Source organism: Engraulis encrasicolus, chromosome 15, assembly GCF_034702125.1.
Source record: "Engraulis encrasicolus isolate BLACKSEA-1 chromosome 15, IST_EnEncr_1.0, whole genome shotgun sequence".
Taxonomy (NCBI): Eukaryota; Metazoa; Chordata; class Actinopteri; order Clupeiformes; family Engraulidae; genus Engraulis; species Engraulis encrasicolus.
In genome coordinates, this window is record NC_085871.1 from 41,865,233 (window position 1) to 41,887,732 (window position 22,500).

The 22,500-nt window shown below is 40.3% G+C and overlaps 1 protein-coding gene and 2 long non-coding RNA genes across 3 annotated transcripts in view; 1 reads left to right on the forward strand and 2 right to left on the reverse strand.

The window, feature by feature from the left end:
- Window positions 1-22,500, reverse strand: part of cped1 (cadherin-like and PC-esterase domain containing 1) — a 209,425-nt gene that overhangs the window by 17,748 nt on the left and 169,177 nt on the right. The window contains exons 20-21 of the mRNA XM_063217755.1: window positions 14,501-14,621; window positions 10,066-10,202 (exon numbers count right to left, since the gene is read on the reverse strand). Coding sequence (XP_063073825.1) covers window positions 10,066-10,202; window positions 14,501-14,621 — 258 coding nt within the window. The remainder of the gene's footprint in view (window positions 1-10,065; window positions 10,203-14,500; window positions 14,622-22,500) is intronic.
- LOC134464654 (uncharacterized) lies at window positions 14,798-15,909 on the forward strand. Its single transcript, XR_010037994.1, has 2 exons — window positions 14,798-15,081; window positions 15,776-15,909. It is a non-coding gene; the product is annotated as an uncharacterized LOC134464654 (long non-coding RNA).
- On the reverse strand, window positions 16,941-18,114 carry LOC134464655 (uncharacterized). Its single transcript, XR_010037995.1, has 3 exons — window positions 18,043-18,114; window positions 17,348-17,433; window positions 16,941-17,173 (listed from the first exon to the last, which is right to left on the reverse strand). It is a non-coding gene; the product is annotated as an uncharacterized LOC134464655 (long non-coding RNA).

Genomic DNA, 22,500 nt, shown 5'->3' on the forward strand with positions numbered 1-22,500 from the left:
GCTGTGCTATTTTTCTTCCATGTCTATGAAAGGTTTGGTATGAATAGCTTATGAAACAGTCCACAGAATCCAGCTGCTATGAAAGTGTTATGCAGCGACACCTCAAGTAAAGTGTAACCGATTTTTTTTTTTTATCAATTTAAAACATATTTCAAATGTCTTCTTAGAATATTGAATCAAAACAGATTTATTCTAGAGCTCAGAGGCAGTTTAGTGCTCTTTTAATATTTCTATTTTCATTTCTTATCAGAATTGTTTTACTTTATTTTATTATCAGAAAATCATATTTACACCTACAATGTTAAAGCAGATAAACAAGATACAGTCAGAAAGACATGGTTAGACTTGACCAAAAATATACTTTTAAAATAATTTAGAGATAAGAAATTGTGTAAAAGTTGGATGAATTTAATGACGACTTTACAAAGTATTAACTAAAAGTCAACAATGCCGTCAATACAAAGTAAATCTTCACTAAGATGTTATCTTAACATCATAGTGAAGGGATAGTTATAATTGTTGTACAAAGGTGTTCCAATCTTATTTTATATCCTATTTCATGTGTTTGAGAAATGTGCTAATCAACCTTTTTCCTAAATAACGAACAAAAGTACTAATAAATACGAGTTAACAAACGTGAAGTGGTTGTTCGCTTAGGCGCTATCATAAGTCTTTGTGAAGGCCCACCAGTCATAACTCTTGAAGGCGCTCCAATGTTATTTTATACCACGCGTTTGATCCTCCTCAGCACCCCACTGTAAAATATTTGATAGGCCGGCAATCTGTCATCCGCCTCTCCGCACCTCCACACCGGGCTCAGCGGCACGGGGGCAGTTACCGTGGCAACGCACCCTGCCCCAACCATAACAATGTCTGTGGACCTGTAACCGTGGCGACGGCAAAAAAACATCTCACTCCGGCTTCCCTGCTCCCATCAATCTGCAGTGGCCGGACGGACAGGGACGGATCATGAGTCTGTGGGCCCCTGGGCCAGACGACAAGAAAGGCCCCCCTCAATGGGTGCTGCTCATTTACCAAAACATTTAGGGTTTTAGACCCGATGTTAGAGACCCTATATTTTTCGGGGTTCAGGGTTTTAATCCCTAGACAATTTGAAGATATAGTTAGTAAAAGTGTGCTTTTAACGCAATACGAGAATGGAAATATAGAGACTTGGGCTTCAGGAGGCCCCCCTTGGCTCTTGGGCCCCTGGGCCTGGGCCCCGTAGGCCCTGTGCAGTAATCCATCCTTGTGGACGGAGGACGGACAGGAAACAACTGTTAAGTCAAACTCAAGAGAAGCCGCCGTCCGTCTGCCACCCCTTGCTCTCGCTCTCGCTCATCTGTCTAACTCAGATCACACACACGCAGACAGGGCCCGGCCCACAGACAGACACATTCGTACTTACACATAGCCTACGTGGACACACACACACACACAAGCACACACAGATGTATACACACATTCACACAAACGCATGGCGCCAGGCACACACATGCGCACCAAAGCAGACACTCAGTCACACACTTGTAGATAGAAAGACTTTTACTCTCTCTCTCTCTCTCTCTCTCTCTCTCTCTCTCTCTCTCTCTCTCTCTCTCTCTCTGTCTCAAATTCAAATTCAATAAGCTTTATTAGCATGACAACAAGGAAATATATTGTCAAAGCATAAAATACAGTAATCATGTATTAATCTATTTATACATAACGCATACACATAGTATGTGTGTGTGTGTCTCCCCCCCACTCTCTCTCTCTCTCTCACACACACACACACACACACACACACACACACACACACACACACACACACACACACACACACACACACACACACACACACACACACACACACACACACACACACACACACACACAGACAATGATCACACACAAAAATAATGATAATTTGGCCAATTATCAATATTTCCTGCCATTCGAATGCAGGTTTTGCCATTACATTTCTACAGCATGTTTCAAAATTATACAAATAACCAAATTGTTTCATACGATAGCAAAATGTTAAAAGAGAGCATGTGCAAATCTTCTACGGTATCAACTGAAGATATAATAAGATTTAAGAATTCATGTCATTTCTCAAGATGCTTTTGTGTCTTTTATTCATAAACATATAACCTGCCTATTGGAGTACAGATGGAAATCAGCTCCTGGGCTACAAACTGGAATATTTACAATGTACTGTGTATGTGTTCACCAATATAATAATAATAATAATAATAATAATAATAATAATAATAATAATAAAAGTATTAATATAGTATAATAATTACATAATAATGTAATTACTGTGTACTTTCTGGGTAACAACAGGGTAACAGAAAGAAGTTACATAGTATCTAAAGGGTAAAAAGGAGGTAATTACAAAGTAAATACCATTAATGGGGTAACAATAGGGTAACAGAGAGAAGTTCGATGATTAGATGGTTAGAAAATACCCAAATACTCTCTCTCTCTCTCTCTCTCTCTCTCTCTCTCTCTCTCTCTCTCTCTCTCTCTCTCTCTCTCTCTCTCTCTCTCTCTCTCTCTCTCTCTCTCTCTCTCTCTCTCTCTCTTTTCTTTCATTCATTCTTTCTATCATTCTTGAGATATGTGTATACGATTTGTATAACATTAGCATAGATCCAGTAGTAATGTGCGTGCAGTGGCCAAGTTACTGGCCAGCATTCTGCCATTATACTTATCTACACTTGCTGCAAGGCGTTATTTTCTCTCAAATAGTTTACACAGCTTGTGTAAATTTGAGCATAAGTTTTTCAATTTCTGTAATGGCTCAATGACATCTAATGATGCACTTATTGAGTACTAAGAATTGCATGGTTACTTAGAGGAGCATGGAGTACAAAAAGCAACAAGCCTGCCACACCACACAGATACATGCCCAAACAAACACAGACACAGACACAGACACAGACACAGACACAGACACAGACACAGACACACAGACACACAGACACACAGACACAGACAGACACACACACACACACACACACACACACACACACGCGCGCGCGCGCACGCACTCACGCACGCACGCACACACAGACGCATGCACGCACACACACACACTCATACACAAGTTTTCCCATTCCTGTACCGGCTCAGTGGCATCTAACGAACCCTTACTTGATATTTTTGAGAGCAAGATTATGCACACGCATGCGCACATGAACAAGCACTCGCACACACATACGCGGGCTCACACAGAGACACAGGCACGCAAGGAGAACCAGAAATCATAGTGAATGAATAGAGTAAGAGGAACCAGAAATAATAGAAAGAGAGACAGACAGACAAAAAAGAGGTACACCAGGGGAGGACAACAGACAGACAACATCTTAATCACTACAGATGGAGAAAGCAGACACTAGGGCTGCGCAATATTAAAAATGTATCGAAATCGCGATTTCAAGAGTGGCGATATGCGTAATTACCTAAATATCGCAAACAAGTAAAACCCTTCTGTGCAGTCCAAAAACTTGCTGAATGTCAACAAATGCACAATACAAGAAGCCCGAATTAATAGTTCAGAATTAAATAGTTCTGTCGAGTTTCCTTTGATCTTTCATTTAATTCCGATTTAAGAAGTGTTTATATGACGTTTTTTATTCAGAATTAAATGGAGTTAATTCTGAATTAATGTCTCATGTAAACATAGCCATTGTCACACACAATAACTAGAAATGCATTCAGAGAGTGCAGACCTCTGCCAAGGAAGCTGTTTGATAGAACATTTGACCATGTTACAAGTCTTTCTGCCTTGTTTTTGTGGAGTTAGAAACTGGAATGTCAAAATTCCACAAAATATAATCACTTTTTCCTTTTGTCATTTCCAACAATTCCACAAAATGTAATCAAAATCCGTTACTTAACTTTTTTAGTTATCCTGCTGACAGATAGACAAACAGAGAAAAAGACAAACCAACGTGACCGAAAACATGACCTCCTTGGCGGAGGTTATAATAAAAACAAACAAACAAAAACAATGAAACGCATCTGATTTTAATCCCACTATAGACTATTGCCTCATCTCAGTATTCTCTGGCCTTCCTTGCACCCCTTTCTCCTTTTATCTATTCTTTCCGTCTCACTGTTTTGTTTCTCAATATCTTTCTATCTAGTGATCAAGATGTTATCGGTGGTGTCCAGCTGTGCTCACTCTACAGAAATGCTCTCTCTCTCTCTCTCTCTCTCTCTTGCACACGCACACGCGCACGCACGCACACACACACACACACACACACACACACACACACACACACACACACACACACACACACACACACACACACACACACACACACACACACACACACACACACACACACACACACACACACACACACACACACACACACACAATGCTGACCTTGGAGAGTGGAAAAATGAAAGAGAAGAACGAATGTAAAAAAGAAAAAATCCTGCCATAAATACCAGGTGATGGAGAGATAAAGAAGAGATGATGTGAGATGAGGGAGACAAAAGCTATAAATCAACACACTGCGTTTACGAGGGGAAAATAACCCTAGAAACTGAAGAGGCACACACACACATGCACAGCCTGAGTAGATTATTCACGCATTCGTCTTAAAACACACTGTCAGACTTCTTTATATAATCATCACAAAATGCTTGTTTTTCATTGAAATAATTGTGGATTAACTTGGCCTTTATTGAGATTATGTACAATGTTCAAACAAGGTCAGTCTGAAGGTCGAAGTCAAGTTTACAGTAATTGAATTGAATTTCGTTTAATTTAATTTCACTTCTGCTTAGTTTTTTTTTCCTCTTAAAGGTGCACTTTGTAGGATGGTGACCAGTGTAGGCATTGCAACTATGCTGGTCATTGAAATTGTGCTGCCTATTGCCAAATTGGATATTTAACAAATAATAAACTAATATTTACTAGTTTGACCAAAGTACAGTACGTTTTTCATATAGATTGTCTATTTCTGGACATTCAAAAGATCCACCTTTTTCACGTATGAAAAGTGCCATTTTCCCATAATGAGTACTTAGAATTTTATGGTGGTGATACATACTCATGGAAAAGCTAACATTTGTGAATCTTCAGTAAGTTACTCTGACGAAGGCCTAAGTGCCGAAAAGTCAGCACCAAAAAAAAAAGGAGAACTGCGAAGAAGCAGTGTCGCACTCTTCCTTGTGAAAACTGATGACCATAATGAATCCTTAAAATGTAATGGTGGGGATAGGTATTACCAAAAAAAAAGGTTAACATTTGTGACATGGGCAGCATAAATTCTGGAAAGAAACTGCTGAAAATATTAGACAGTGCACGTTTAAAGAGAACCTACTCTGGTCTACTATACATATACTGTACTGCATGAGCACATGCAACGTTTGCAAAATATAATATGCAGTTTGGGGCTCTAATTGAAATTCAAGGATGGAAACATATTTATAACAGCGTAGCAGAGAACACACAGTCTTTCCAAAAAAAATGTCCAGATCAAAAGAAGGGAGGGAGAGAGAGGGGCATTTAACGGCTTGCGGTTGGTGTGTGCAAATTTGACCTGTCTAAGCCATGGGGATGTCCAGACTCCACACACATCTGCAAAAGTGTCTCGGTCTGTCTGTCCGTCTGAAAGGCTTTCCTTGCCGCCGTGACAATGTCCAAAAGCCAATCACGACTAAACTTGCTTGTAATTAATGGCAGTATCAGGAAAAGACGTCCGAAGAGTGAACTTGACTGTTTCGGACTGTTTTAGCTGCCGAACTCTATGTGTGTGTGTGTGTGTGTGTGTGTGTGTGTGTGTGTGTGTGTGTGTGTGTGTGTGTGTGTGTGTGTGTGTGTGTGTGTGTGTGTGCACGTGTGTCCATGCGTGTGTGTGTGTGTGCACGTGCATGTGTGTATGTGCATGTGTGTGTATGCGTGCATGTGTGTGTGTGTGTGTGCACATGCATTTTAGCATCACAACACAAATTGGGGAGCATTTGGCAAAGTCATGTTACAGTTTCTCACCAATCTTTTCTTTCTCAATTTCTGGCTGCATCAATACAAAAGCTGATCACGGCCTCATCAGCACGCACAACCTCTTAATCTCTACAATCTCTATTCTCAACTCTATCACTCTATCTATGGCACATTATCATACATACAGTATTGGCATTCTGGTTAAACGAGTATTCTCAAGTGTCACGCAGACTCTGACATAAAATGTCTGGTTGTGCCAAACACACACACACACGCACACACGCAGGTACGCACGCACGCACACATGCACTCACACGCTCACACACACAAGCACGCACGCATGCACGCACTCACACACGCGCGCACACACGCGCGCAAACACACATGTCCATACATACACACACACACTCAATCCCAAGGTCCCTCTCCTTACATGACAGTTTGTGTATGTGTTTGCCAAGCACTTTATCTCTGCCTGGACGTCAGTCAAGCTTGTCTCTTTTCCTCTCTCTAAGGAAGTGCATTACTGAACAGTGGTTCAGCTGAGGCTGAGAGAGGGGGCCTGGCTGGAGTGGTCAAGTCTCTGGGAAAAGGAACGGCCACTTATATTATGGCTGCATGGGAAACTGACAACGAATCCAAAATGTTTACACACACGTGTAATGTAAGGCACACCCTACATAATGCCCAAGAACTTCCAAATCTCTCCTGATTATCTCATTGGAATGTTCTGTGGGACACAGAAACTGAGATCCCCAATACCAAAGCTCCTCCCTCTCCACCATTTAATATTATTCTCTTCTCTATTCTATTCTATTCTATTCTACTCTACTCTACTCTACTCTACTCTATTCTTCTCTTCTCTTCCCAGGTGAAAAACCCATATACTTAAAGTGTACTTTTTTTGACCGTACTTAGTACAAAGTGTACTATTTTCGGCGATTTAAAGTGCACTTCATTGCACTATTAGTGCGCTGAAGCACTACTAAAGCAGTACTTCAGCACACTTGCAGCACACTGAGGATGCTAAATTGGCACCGCTTTTGGACAACTTTAAGTGCACTACAAGCATACTTTTGAAAGTATGCTCCAAACACGCTTTTCATGCATTCGTATGGCATTAATAGTGTGCTTGAGTACACTTCTATAACATTTTATTGTTACTAGAAGTACAATAAAAGTATATTAACTTCATGCTTCTTTGGACTACATTGGAACATTTTAAGTCTGTAAAAAGTATATCATATTAAGTATTGTAAATATATAACAGGTATGCTTGAAGTATATTTACAGTACACTCCCAAGTACATGAAATAATATAAATGTAATAGTACAATCCATGCTGGTCCTCAGAGCTTGTACATTACACACAGCCACATGTCACAGTAGTGATACAGTATGCATGCCTAGCACGACTGACATTTACAATCATAGCATTGTTACAGAGATTTCAGATACACATTTCACTTTATTTCATTGTTCCACCTACCTGCAATTAATCAATTGAATTGATCATTAATGATGACCTTTGATTATTTGTTTGAACAACTAGTTCCAACTTACCTCTCACCATGATGTCATGGGAAGTGTGAGCTTATATATACCAGAACATATATGTGACCATCATAATGACGGTGGGAACATGGTCATTTTTTGTGTACCACTTTAAAATTTTAAAACTCCTACAATAAACGCAGAATAAAACAATGAGTAATATTTTCATGCAAACCAAAGATATTCCTTAGAGGTCAATGGCTTTCTGTTTGAGAAATTGAGCTCCAAGAAGTGCATTACATGATGGTACATGCATGATGATGCATGATGGGTAAATGCACTTTGTGTAAGCACACTTTGAATATATTTGGATGAAGCACAATCATGGTGCACTTAGAAAAAGTATACTTCCAATATGTTAAAGTGATTTACTTTAAAGCGCACTATAGAAAATCACACTTCGAAGTCACTTGGATGAAGTATAATCAAAGTGCACTTAAAAAAAGTGCAATTGCAATATGTTATTAAAAAATACACTTTTAGTAAGTTCACTATTAGAACACTATTAGTATATTCCTCTAAATACACTTTAGCCAAACATCTGCACTTTATGTATGGTTCGCAAAGTGTACTTTCTTTGAGAGCAACTTAATTACATCTAATTTTAAGTACACTTTAAATAAGCATATTGTAAACATACTTTTTCTTAGCACAAAAAGTGTGAGTGCGCTTTTAACATGCTAAGTACACTTCAGTTGTGCTTTTATTGTACTAAATTGAACCACTTTTTCACCTGGGTCCTCTTCTCTTCTCTTCTCTTCTCTTCTCTTCTCTTCTCTTCTCTTCTCTTCTCTTCTCTTCTCTTCTCTTCTCTTCTCTTCTCTTCTCTTCTCTTCTTTATAACAGATCTACTGTAGTGAGACCTCAGCAAGGAACTGTAAGATGGTTCACCAACTTTGAGACCTCTTCAGTGACATGAACTCTACTCTACTCTACTCTACTCTACTCTACTCTACTCTACTCTACTCTACTCTACTCTACTCTACTCTACTCCACTCCACTCCACTCTACTCTTCCATTTCTCTAATCTACATGTACTTGTTTTCCTCTTTCCTCAACTCTTGTCTCCTCTTTCTCCTCCCATTCTCATATCATTCCTATCTTCATCCATCCTCTCCTCTGTGACTAAGATGAATGCTCAGCCGGTAGACACAAAGCCAGCTGGAGATGACTCTGGTTGTTGACATGACAGATTGGCCATATTGGAAATAGGCTAGCCTTGCTGTGGGATCTGATATAGATTTAAAAAAGAGAAAAAAGTCTGCTTCAACCAGAGTTTTTTTGCTCTCACTTTTCATGTAATCGTGTAATTTTGACCTTTCGGGTAATCACCCTTCTTCAGATGTGATTACCCGAAACGTAACGGAAAAAAAACAAGTGGGAGCAAAAAACCCTGGTTGGAGCAGACATAAGATCTAGGGCTGGGCCTCACTTACAGTATATTGGTGCCGAGGAACAGATCTAGTGAGACTTCAACAAGGAACAGTAAGATGATCCACTGACTTGGAGACCTCTTGAGTGACGTGAACTCTTCTCTTCTCTTCTCTTCTCTTCTCTTCTCTTCTCTTCTCTTCTCTTCTCTTCTCTTCTCTTCTCTTCTCTTCTCTTCTCTTCTCTTCTCTTCTCTTCTCTTCTCTTCTCTTCTCTTCTCCACATGTACTTGTTTTCCTCTTTCCTCAACTCTTGTCTCCTCTTTCTCTTCCCATTCTCATATCATTCCTATCTTCACCAATCCTCTCCTCTGTGACTAAGATGAATGCTCAGCAAGTAGACACAAAGCCAGCTGGAGATGACTCTGGTTGTTGACATGACAGATTGGCCATATTGGAAATAGGCTAGCCTTGCTGTGGGATCTGGTATAGATCTGACATAAGATCCAGGGTTGGAGGGGGCTGTGGCTTGCAGGCCCACGGGGACCCTACTTCAAGTCCGACCTGGGTCATTTCCCGGCCCTCATCCATCTCTCTCTCCCAATTGTTTCCTGTCTGTTCTGATACTGTCCGGTAATAATAAAAGCCAAAGAGCCCCAAAAAATACTTAAAAAAATACCCAACTTATCTAGTGAGACCTCAGCAAAGGAACTGTAAGATGGTCCACTGACTTGGAGACCTCTTGACTTGAAATTGAGTGACGTATCGTGAAATGAAGTGGAGTGAAATAAACTGAAACCAAATCACTGTCAATTAACCCATTTTAGCCTGATGACTTGCATATGTTGTTTGACCTTTGGTGCCTGGAGCAACATATACGCTGCATTCAGGCTCTTGAGATTTTAGCTTTTTTTTATTAATAAAAATATGGGTAGGCTATGTTACAGCTGAATGAACACATTCTATTGCAAGACGAGGGTCTTAGGGGTTTAAATGCAATTTATTTCTTGCTTTTATGTGCATCAGAGGGTGAGATATTTAGGTTTTTATAGGCTGAGGGCAACTTTCCCAACAAGGGCTTAGGCACTCAGCAGGCGTTTTATGCAGGTGCTTTAGGCATCAATGGGTTAAATGGCATGAACCGATGTGAGTGAAAGTGAATGGAAATGGCCCTGAGGTCCCTCTCACCTTACGGCCCATCATGCATTGCTGCAGTTGCGGTCGTTCCAGCACGGGATGGTAACAGCTGTCGGGTTGCCAGGCAACCTCCCTCCAATCGCAGGTTCTGTTGTCAGCACAGCTGAGACAGGGGACCACCCAGCGACCTGGCGGCACAGAAACACAGACACCGAGAGGTCATCACATCACCCAGCAATCACTGGAGACAAGACAAGACAGACAGACAGGCAGGCAGGCAGGGGGACAGGCAGGCAGGGGGACAGGCAGGCAGACAGACAGGCAGGCAGGCAGGCAGACAGGCAGACAGACAGACAGACAGACAGACAGATAGACAGACAGATAGACAGACGGACAGAGAGATAAACAGACAGATAGATAGGCAGGGAGACAAGACAGAGAGTCATACAGGCAGGGAGGCAGGCAGACAGACAGACAGAGAGGCATGTCAGCAAGGACCCAACTAGAACCAGCAGGAATTGAACTGTTGAGAAAGTTAATTTTAACACCTGTTCATTTTAACACCTTTAAGTGTAATTTTCACATTTTACCTTATTATATCGGTAATATACAGTAGTAACAATATAATAAATTGATTGTGTATTTGAAGAGTTCAGATGCAAAACCCCCATAGTGCCTTTTCAGAAAATAATCTTAATTCATTTTTATTCACTACAAAGCTATCAAAATTGCATATTTTTTTATTTTATTTATGTAATATAACTATTTATATGTATTATCAAGTACATGAATGTAAACCAAACCAACAACTAGATTCTCTAAAAATATAGAAGTGCAAGTCTTCAGAAATGGAGTTAGGGGGTTTTGCATCTGAACTCTTCATTTTTTATTAGTCAGCAATGCTCAATACTTAGATTTGGGATTTGCGTTGATAACATTTCACACACAATTCCCAGATACAGACAAAAAAACCCTGAAATTATTTTAAAATATATATTTGTTATATGTTTCACACTATATTGCGGCTGCTGTTTAACTGATGTTCTTATCCAGAATAACCTACAATTAACTATTGAGAATAACAACTATTTTGGCACATCATCCAACAGCTCTTTATTTTAAAGGAAGGAATTAAGTTAAGTGACAAAATGTGACAGAAACAGTTTACTGACCTTACCACACTTTTTTCTTTTAAACAGATATTTTAAATAATAATTATAGTGGATTAGTTACATAATTGCAACATTGTTTTTCCAACCCATTTCATTATAAACTATTTCCCAAAAGTCACAGAAAGACAAGCCACGTTAATTTACTGTCAACATCTGTTTTCTTTGCAGAAAGGATTAATCGATCATTTCTATCTCCCACATTTTTTGGGCATATTGATATTTCTTAATTTACTGTATAGTGACATTGGCATGCCCATTACCACAACCCCAAGATGTACCGTGTTGTTCGTTTGTAGTTGTGTAGTACTTTATTTCATCATGCCATTGCATGGTCTAAAGCCAAGTTGTGATAGGCCACCGCTCATCTGTTTAGAAGGTGCAGGATTCAGTAGAAATTTCTGTATAAAAAGAAGACAATCCGCACACTTCAGGTCTATTTTTGTGCAAAGAAGCTTTACTTGACTTGTCAAGTAAAGTCAAGTAAAGCTTCTTTGCACAAAAATAGACCTGAAGTGTGCGGATTGTCTTCTTTTTATACAGAAATGGTCTAAAGCCAAAAAATGTAATACATTTTCCTATTTCTCATCTTACATTTACCAAGAATATTATGTTTTGCCAGGATTTGTTAACGGTTGGTTAGTGTGAAAGATAACTCAGTCTTGCCTGATTTTACCTTAATGTTCAGAAAGCCGGTGAGAACATTGGCATTCACAAAGGCTCATGCAGAATATGCCTACATTTCTTATGTGAAGATTATTTTACTTTATATACTCATGTCACAGGACAAACACAACGTTTTGTCTTCTTTCCTTTTTGACTTTAGATTTCATTTCCACATAATAATACTGTTTGTGATCTGAGTGAAGCGTCAAGTTTGTTTTCTAAATGTCATGGTCCAGTTGGTTTACAAAAACACACTGGCAACAGTTGTTAAGCATCGGAGAGTTAGAAAGTGCTGTTGATGCAAACACTATAATTTCCTTCATTTGTCTATACATGAATGTTGAATAACAATTGTGTATAATAATGCACTATAAAAATACTATTATACAGTATATCACGAAAGTGAATACACCCCTCAGAGTTTTGCAGATTTTTGAGTATATCTTTTCATAGGAAAGCATTACAGAAATGTAACTTTGACACATTGATTAGTGACCTTTTAACAACAGATTTAACCGCTTAAATTTCTTGTTCACTCAGAAAAAAACAAAATACAGCCATTAATGTTTGAACATGTACTCACAAAAGTGAGTACACCCCAGATTAAAATCCGGTAGAGAAGGGGCTATGTTGACTCGAATCGTCTCGAAATGAAACGAAATGAAAAGGGATGACAAGGGAGGTCATCAGTGTGCGTTTCAATCTTTCTTTGCATTGAACTTTTAAATTTTGAGTCTGCATCTGGCTTAAATAGATTGGTGTGAGATTTGAATGCAATCCTATGGAGAATATCATGATCTGCTTCAGTAGTCACAGTGCATGTTGACATGCATGTTTCTTTTAGGTGTATTTCAGATTGCCAATGTTGACAGCATTCATGCATCCCCAAACCATGTCAGTCCCACTGCCATGCTTGGATAGTGAGAGGATACACCTTTTTTGTAAAACTCACTTGTTTATCACCACACCTGCTTGACACCATCTAAAGCAAATTTGTTTATATTGGTCTCAAGAGAGATGAACAGACCAAGGATATGGATCACTGGAACCATGTTGTGTGATCTGAAGAGACCAAGATAAACAAATTTGCCTTAGATGGTGTCAAGCATGTGTGGTGGTAAACAAGTGAGTTTTACAAAAAAAGGTGTATCCTCTCACTAGCCAAGCATGGTAGTGGGACTGACATGGTTTGGGGATGCATGAATGCTGTCAACATTGGCAATCTGAAATACACCTAAAAGAAACATGCATGTCAACATGCACTGTGACTACTGAAGCAGATCATGATATTCTCCATAGGATTGCATTCAAATCTCACACCAATCTATTTAAGCCAGATGCAGACTCAACATTTAAAAGTTCAATGCAAAGAAAGGTTGAAAGCACACTGATGACCTCCCTTGTCATCCCTTTTCATTTCGAGACGATTCGAGCCAACATAGCCCCTTCTCTACCGGATTTTAATCTGGGGTGTACTCACTTTTGTGAGTACATGTTCAAACATTAATGGCTGTATTTTGTTTTTTTCTGAGTGAACAAGAAATTTAAGCAGTTAAATATGTTATTAAAAGGTCACTAATCATTGTGTCAAAGTTAAATTTCTGTAATGCTTTCCTATGAAAAGATATACTCAAAAATCTGCAAAACTGTGAGGGGTGTATTCACTTTCGTGATATACTGTAGCTATTGCTATGTAACACAAGTATCATACATGCTAACCCTTGCCTAAAAATGTTAGCAACGCATTGCTACATTTTTTTATGCACTAAACTTGAGTCAACAAGAAGTTTACAATGGAAGCATGTCAGTTACCCAGTTTATGTTTGCATGCTGTGAATAGGCGTGCAAAAACACCAACTGTACAACTAAATTCCAGGCCAATTGCACAAGATGTTTTGGAGCGATGAAAACCATGATCCCGAGGGCTAAGTATCAGATGATTTATAGTCTGTGTGTGAGACAATGCTAAAATCTTGTGTGGTGGTGGTGGTGGTGGTTGTGTGTGTGTGTGTGTGTGTGTGTGTGTGTGTGTGTGTGTGTGTGTGTGTGTGTGTGTGTGTGTGTGTGTGTGTGTGTGTGTGTGTGTGTGTGTGTGTGTGTGTGTGTGTGTGTGTGTGTGTGTGTGTGTGTGTGTTTATGACAGAGTTTAAGTGGTGTGAGGCTATTTTCCTGTCCATAATGATCAACACATGCATAAAGCATCACTCTAGACATAAATAAAAGTTTAGCGACAGCAACGTTCTCAAGTTTCTGGATTCCAGTTTGATAGTTTAAGTAAATTAGACAGATAAGATAGAACAGTTAACACAGTTGTGGCTTATTAATTAAATACATACTGAATCAGTGGAGTGGATGTGAAAATGAACATTGTAAAGTGTTATGTCTTTTTTAAGTTCTTGTCAATTTATGATTTTTTTCAAATTGCATTGTAGCAAATTGCACGTGTGTGTGTGTGTGTGTGTGTGTGTGTGTGTGTGTGTGTGTGTGTGTGTGTGTGTGTGTGTGTGTGTGTGTGTGTGTGTGTGTGTGTGTGTGTGTGTGTGTGTGTGTGTGTGTGTTTGTGTGTGTGTCTGTGTGTGTGTGTGTGTGTGTGTGTGTGTGTACGTGTGTGCGTGCATGCGCAAGCGTGCCTGCGTGCATGTGTTCCATACCAGGCACATCTCCTGAAGTGCATGGAGGCCGATGTTCAGCCTGGACCTCGCCTGAAGACTTGACCCCGCGCAAGGGCTCCAGACCACAGGGTTGCTCCGGCCGCACCACCAGTCCACAATCCTGGAGAAAGACAAGAGACAAGACGGTTTGGAGTGGTTAGAGAAGTAATGAGTCGTTTTAGTCACACATTATTGTCAACAAAAGTTGTCATAAGGTATGGTGCAATACTGATTCGAAAAAAGCACAGAGATTAACATCAGAGCAATGATGGACTATCCATGATTTGCATGTGACGTCAAACGTTCTAGTGGACGGCTACTGGACGGCAAGAGTGCCGCATTGATGAATGGATTCCTATGGGACTCGCAACGTTTAGTAACTCATAACGTAACATAGATCGCCGATAAACTAAACACCGTGAACACCCATTGTGCTGTTTGTTACAAAAACAGATAGGGTTACAACCCAGGCGTGACTTTTCACTGGATCTCAAAATAAAACGAGAAAGCTGAGGTGAATCGCGGCAACCAACTGGAAAACCATCAAACTAGCCTACTCAAGTAGCTGGATGAGCACCACGGTAAGTTTCTCATTTGCCATCCTTTGTATCATCATCATTTGTCTCTTAATTCGTGAACGCTAGTTAATTTAAGTCTAATGTGCAATTTCAGTGGCTTTTTCTGTGTGGTCAATGTAAGATGCTTTCCATGATTAACGTTAATTATCAGCATCATTACGCTATGATGGACGTATGCTAAGATATTGCAGGCTGTAACATAAACACGGAATTCATAAAGCTCTTGGTGAAATAGCAAGGCTATGACGTTCATACTGTTAAGGTTCAAATGTAAAAATAAACCATGTGTACATCTCTAGCGCTGATTTCCCAAGTAGTAGGCCTACTCTTCAGCATGATGCTGTCATGAAATGCCAATCACCTTATCCATGCTGGCCTATTTATAATGACATGCATAGGCCCACCAGTGTCGATGTTGTTAATATGAAGTCCACCACTTTGTTGTGTTGTCATCCAAATTGTCTGCCCTCTGAAATCAGTCACCACACATCAGAGGCTTAATGGTTTGGGAAGTGGTATTACGATTGGAGGGTTGCAGGTTCAAATCCCATCCTACACCTCTCCCTTCACCTCCCATCCAGGCTGAAGAAGGCCTATGAGCTAGGCACCAAGCCCCATGCTGCAGGGACAATTCACTGTGAGTAACGGAGTTGCTTTGGATAAGTGTCAGCTAAGTGTTATCTTTCTGTTTCTCCAGATGAGAAGAGCGATGATCTGATGTCATGACACATTGGATGTATGGAAGAGCCAGAGGTCCAGCACACCAAGTCAAGTTTAGCCGATTTCAACCTCTTAATCACACCAACTCAATGTAGTAATCAGTTCATTCAATGGCTCAAAGACTTTATTTTTAGACACAAAGTACAAATACATTTCAAGGTTTTGTAGGTGATGGGAGGGGATATCTATTGTGGGGTGGACATGTACAATAGACGTGCAAGCACTTATTTATATTAATAAATGGTTATCTGAACTAGGCCTGTAATAGTCAACCCATTGATGCTGGATGCTGTGTACTCGTTGTATTGACCTAGGTGCCTGGAGCGACACAGCATTTAGGCATGACATATTAGATTTTTTTTAGATTAAAAATGTGGGTATGTTAGAGCTGAATTAACATGTTCTAATGCAAGAGGATGGTCTTAGCTTTTAAAACTCATATCATGTCTGTATGTGCTTCAGAGACTTTAGTTATTTGGGTTTTTTTTATAGGATGAGGACACCTTTCTTAAAAGGGGCATAGGCAATTAGCTGGCATTTTGGTGCCGGCTGAAATGGGTTAATATTATTTACATACAGCACTATCCCCATACCAGTATACCCATGTCACCTGAGATATACATTTAGTGGAGACAATATAATTAGTTAGACTAGACTGAAGATTGACAGGCGGTCATGGGTAAGTGGTTAGAGTGTCAGCCTTGTATCCCAAAGGTTGCCGGTTGGACTCCCGGGGGGAGTTAAGTAATCAGTGCTCTCCCCCATCCTCCTCCATGACTGAGATACCCTGAGCATGGTACCGCCACACTGCTCCCTTGGGGCGCCATTGGGGGCTGCCCCCTTGCACGGGTGAAGCATAAATGCAATTTCGTGCAGTGAACACTTGTGTGCTGTGTCACAATGTCAATGGGAGTTGGAGTTTCCCAGTTGGGCTTTCACAGAAAATGTTCTACGTTGTTGTATTAGTACAATAAAATAAGCAAGACATGTCTGGATGGACTTCATCATTTCAGTTATTTATTATCACAGCTACTCACCATCAATGACAACCAGGGCTCACCAGCCAAATGCTGGGGAAAATTAAGTTTTGCTGGTAGAAAAGAAAACATACTTGCCACTTTGACCCATTATATAATGTACCGGTATGTTTGGAGATTAACATACTAGCCATTTTGGCTACTAGTGAATAAAAAAAGTTAATTTAGAGCCCTTCTGAAAACTCCAACAACTGGTACAGGTGATCAGTGCATCAGGGGAGGAATGTAAGGGTAGGCCCGATGGATGAACAGCATCACTGATGGTGAGGTCCTGGTGCTGCTGCAAAGCCAAAGAGGAAGAAGCCTCTCTGGACACCTCTTCATGTTGGCTCCCCCATCTAATTAGAAAAAAAGAAAAGACAAACATGCTATTTAAATGAATTTAGCCATGCATTGTAATGTATTGGTACAGTACTGAATAATTGACTCCCTTGGCAATATTGTCTGAATTAAAATGTGATGTAAAATGTCAGAAAATAACACTCATCCCAACTTACTAGTCATGTATTTACCTGTGCTGCTGGGATGCAATTCCTGGCCACCATGACGTATGGTTTTAGTTTGGGTGCTGACCACCTGACTGATGAACCTGCAATTACTAAACAATAAAAACAATACAAGATAAATAACAGGTTTGTTGTGCTTTTCTTTCTCTTGTGAAGGTCATCTTTTCAAATGATTTATTTAATCAAATCAAAATTATTTAATCAAAGTATGTAACCGACATTCTGTCCTATGTGTTTCTACATGTGCAATGTAATGCAACACCGATTTGAAACATTGAAGTATGTCAAGTCAGCTTTTATTGTCACTTATGGTCATACAAGGGAAACGACGTTTTCTCTCTACCATGCCAGGACAGGACTGACAATTACAGACAGACAGAAAGTGCAAGACATGACAGGTAGCAGTGATGGACTGGTAACATAAGTGGTCAATAATAATACAGTACAAATGAACATATTGGATAGTAAACAGAAGATAAGATATAGAATTATATTTCATATTTGCCTACATTGTGCAGACGTGGCTGAAACAACAATGAAATCCACTTGGATGAAACGAAGCGAGAGAATTCAAGTTAACCTACAAGATACATCTGAGATGAAAAGATATGCTTTTCAAAACACCACTTTGCGAAATGCCTGACACAAAATGTACCGTGCGTCTTGTAGCCTAGTAAGTTAGGTTAGCAGCATTATCTTACCTGTGCCATGCCACGAAGAAGAGGATGCAGCCGCGGTGCCCAGCCACCAATGAAGAAACGGTGCATAAATGTGTTTATTTTGCTAATGCAGAGGTTTGGTTTAAGTTCACAACTTTACTGAAGAAAATAAACACGGGATAAAAAAAATATATCGCAGGCAGAGTAAGTTCATGGCTGGAAGCAAGCAACAACTTTCTCTTCTTCTCCCAGTTTCTCGTACCGCCCGTCCGCGTTATGCCATCTAGTGGAGCAGAATACATTTGAATAAATCTATGATTTGAACACATCCACCGTGGCCAACCTAGCCTGATAACGCCAGGTACATATCCCGTTTAAATACAAGAACTACGTGTTTCTTTGGTATTTTATGGTCAAAGTTGTCTTCGTCTGCATATAATTCCTATGTACGAATGTGTACTTCTGCCGTCCAGCAAAATCGATTACGTAATATTGTGACGTCAATGCAAATGATGGATACAACATCAAATAACACTGTTGTATGAAGAGCAAAAGAGAAACGATTCAGAGTGTAAACCCGAAATGAAAAAGGGCCTTAATGCATAGGGCAGGGGTTCTCAACCTTTCTCAACTTGGGGCTCACTTGAAATTTTCACAAATGTTCAGAGCCTAACTGTGGCTCAATAAACTATAAAAATGAAATATATAGTCAAGAGCAACACACTCACAAATATGATTTTGATTTTTAGAAAATGATTTCAAGGCCCACTTGGAATACGCTCGGCCCTGGCCCAGAGTTTGAAAATCCCTGGCATAGGGGATAAGACGGTATGGAAGGGCCGGGTTGGACTGAGGTGGATATGGGCAGGCAGGTAGAGTAGAGAGGGGATGATGGGGTTGAAGGTGAAGATTGTGCACATCCCAGGAAAAGGTGCAGGTCAAAGGCTGACTGTAGTTTCGAAGTGAGAGGTCTGCAGACTTAAAATCCTTTTTTGTTTTCTTTTATTATTTCATGGCTGGATTACATTTGGACTTCACAGTCTTCATCAGATTCTCCAACAGTACACACGCACACACACTGTGTACAGAGGAGAATCTGATGAAGACGGTGAAGTCAAAACGTAATCCAGCCATGAAATGATGAAAGAAAACAAAAAGGATTTTTAAGTCTGCGGACCTCTCACTTCGAAACTATAAAGAGGGGATGGGACATCACTAGGGGTGACCTTTGACCTGTGCTCTTCTAGCCTGAGTGCTAAAGATGGATAATGCTCTCGCCCTGAGTCACCGCCGCGCCGGCAGACGGCAGGCCCTTTGAGTGACCGCCGCCCGCCGCCTTTAGTGTCCCCGCTAAGTTTCCGTAGCCCTGTCTGTTGACTCTCGTCTGTATCTGTTCCACTTTTCTCTGATCGTAAATCTGGTTGTTGTAAATGTGTGTGTTTCTTTTTCTATGCACATGGTTCACTGTGACAATGTGTCTTTCTTTCATGCTGTACCATACATTACATGTGTGTCGTATGCTCATAATGCACGCTGTACAGCCAATGGAATGCTATAATAGTGATTGAAAATAATTTACTATTACAGTAGTGCACTACATCAACACTGCACAGGGCTTTTAGTACTCTAATACATTACAACTTGATCATTGCTATTCTGGTAACAGCAAATTTATGTGAAATATTCACTGATCATCTGTTGAAAATGTTCAGGATTTAGTGGAGACTTCTAAACAAAAAGGCTTGAAGAAGGTCCAAAAGACAGAAAACTTGCTGCCCCAGTAAAGCCTGAAGTGTGCAGATTTTAAGGGGCTAATTTGTCTATTTCTGGCTGATCTACCTGGATCTGTGTCAAAGTATGTCAGAGTTCTTTATGCATGTATATGGATTACTGTGTCTTAATTTGTGTATTCTATCAGAGGGGGCACTGGTTCATTTTACATTCATTTTCTACAATTTTTAAATAATCTTAAATATTTCACGGTAGAGCTTTGTCTTTTGTGCTGTTGTACAGGTATTTGAACAACCCCTTTCCATTAATTTGAAGGCAATTGTCAATTGTCTATTTTTTTCTTTCTTCTTCTGCTGTTTGCCAAAGTTCTGAAAATCTCTAAGCAACAGATCTGCTGATTCTGCACATTAAACGACACGGTAACACTTTGGAATAACTACCTATTCAAAGCTTTATAAACACTTTTTAATAATAATTAACATTTAAGAAAGCATTTACAAATGTTTGTAAATTAACTAGGAGTGCACAGTGGAGTGGGGATCAACTTCTCCAGAGTGAGTTGTATGTGGTTTATGTGGTTTCATGCCTTCTGGTCTTTGGAGGAGAAACCTTCAGGACCGATGCGATTGTGCTGTGTCTGCTGTGTTAACATAGTATTTCTTGTCCATTTATAAACATTTGTAAACATTTTGTTGATAATTAGCTCATCATTTATAAAGTGTTTATAGAGCTGTGAATAGGTAGTCATTCTAAAGTGTTACCAACCACACAATTGATAGGTTGATGTGTGGATGTACATGGGTCTTCTCGACTCTACTGTCTGAATAGGTATGTCCCTTTGATGTGTGCATTGGTTTATGGAATTGTAAATTAATTTGTTAGCTGTTCTCTCTTATTTGTATAAACTATTACTGATATAGTGCCCTTTCATTTGTTGTTCAAATTAAAATGACAAATGCAGTTTGAGTAAAACTAGGTTTAAAGGTGCATGGTGTAGGATTGAGGCCAGAGAAGGGTTTGCAATAATGCTGCGCATTGAAGCTGTGCTACCTATTGCCAAATTGGACCTTTCCATGAATATTTACCAAGTAATAAACTAATATTTTACTAATATGACCAAAGTATAGTACGTTTTGCAGCTAAAATCTATTTCTGGAAATTCTAAATGGCGGACATGGAGAAGATCCACCTTTTCAGGTATGAAATGTGCAATTTTCCCTGTCATAATGACTATTTAGGATTTCATGGTGTTTGTAAGAAATCATGAAAAAGGTCACATTTGTTAATGTGTAGTAGGAATTCTACTAAACTACTAAAATTATTACACAGTGCGCCTTTAAATAGATTTCAAATTGCGATATCTACAGGTACCACCACAAGCTGGAAATGACTTTGTGTTGATATTTTAATCTGTTGAATTCACAAATTAATTCGTTTTTGGTTATGTTGTGTTGTTTCTCTTTCTCTTCCTCTCGTTCTCTCTCCGCTCCCCTCTTCCCCTCTGTGTGTCTGTGTTGTTAGTCTCGACGCTCCTGTCTCGTAACCCCTTCTGTTCAAAGTTCTTCTGCGGAATCAAAGAACGCCGTCAAAGTTCTGTTCCCTGCCGAAGGCTGCTCCCGCCAGTGTGGAGGTTAAAGGTCAGACAAACCTAACAAGTACAACGCATACATATGTACAGACACAGGCACACCCAAACCCACACACACACACTGGTTGTGAACCCGAATCTTAACCCTAACACTAGACGCACGCACAAACACACACAAGCACACACACATAAAGATATGGTACTGCGCGTGTACACAGACACACACACACACACACACACACACACACACACACACACACACACACACACACACACACACACACACACACACACACACACACACACACACACACACACACAAAGATATGGTACTGCGTGTGTACACACACACACACACACACACACACACACACACACACACACACACACACACACACACACACACACACACACACACACACACACACACACACACACACACCCCAAACGACAGTGAGAGACTCCCTCTGTGACCTTTAGGGTCCCGAGCAGGTGCCGGCGGGTCTGGACGCACTACACAGAACTCACACACACACACACACACACACACACACACACACACACACACACACACACACACACACACACACACACACACACAGACACATACACACACACTCACACACACACACACAGACACATACACACACACACACACACACACACACACACACACACACACACACACACACACACCACACACACACCACACACACACACACACACACACACACACACACACACACACACACACACACACACACACACACACACACACACACAGACACACACACACACACAGACACACACACACACACACACACTCACACACACACATACACACACACACACACACACACACACACACACACACACACACACACACACACACACACACCACACACACACACACACACACACACACACACACACACACACACACACACACACACACACACACACACACACACACACACACACACACACACACACAGGGTAATACTGCCATTGGAAAACTGACACAAAATTATATAATTTAAGTCAGGGATGACGGCGCACGAGGTGACCGGTTCAGCGAAGTTAATGGCGAGGCAACGGCTCAGAACGGCGACGTGCAAAAACTTCGCCGCATCTAGAATCATCATTTGGAATTCTAACGTGATTATTTAATGTTCCGTTGA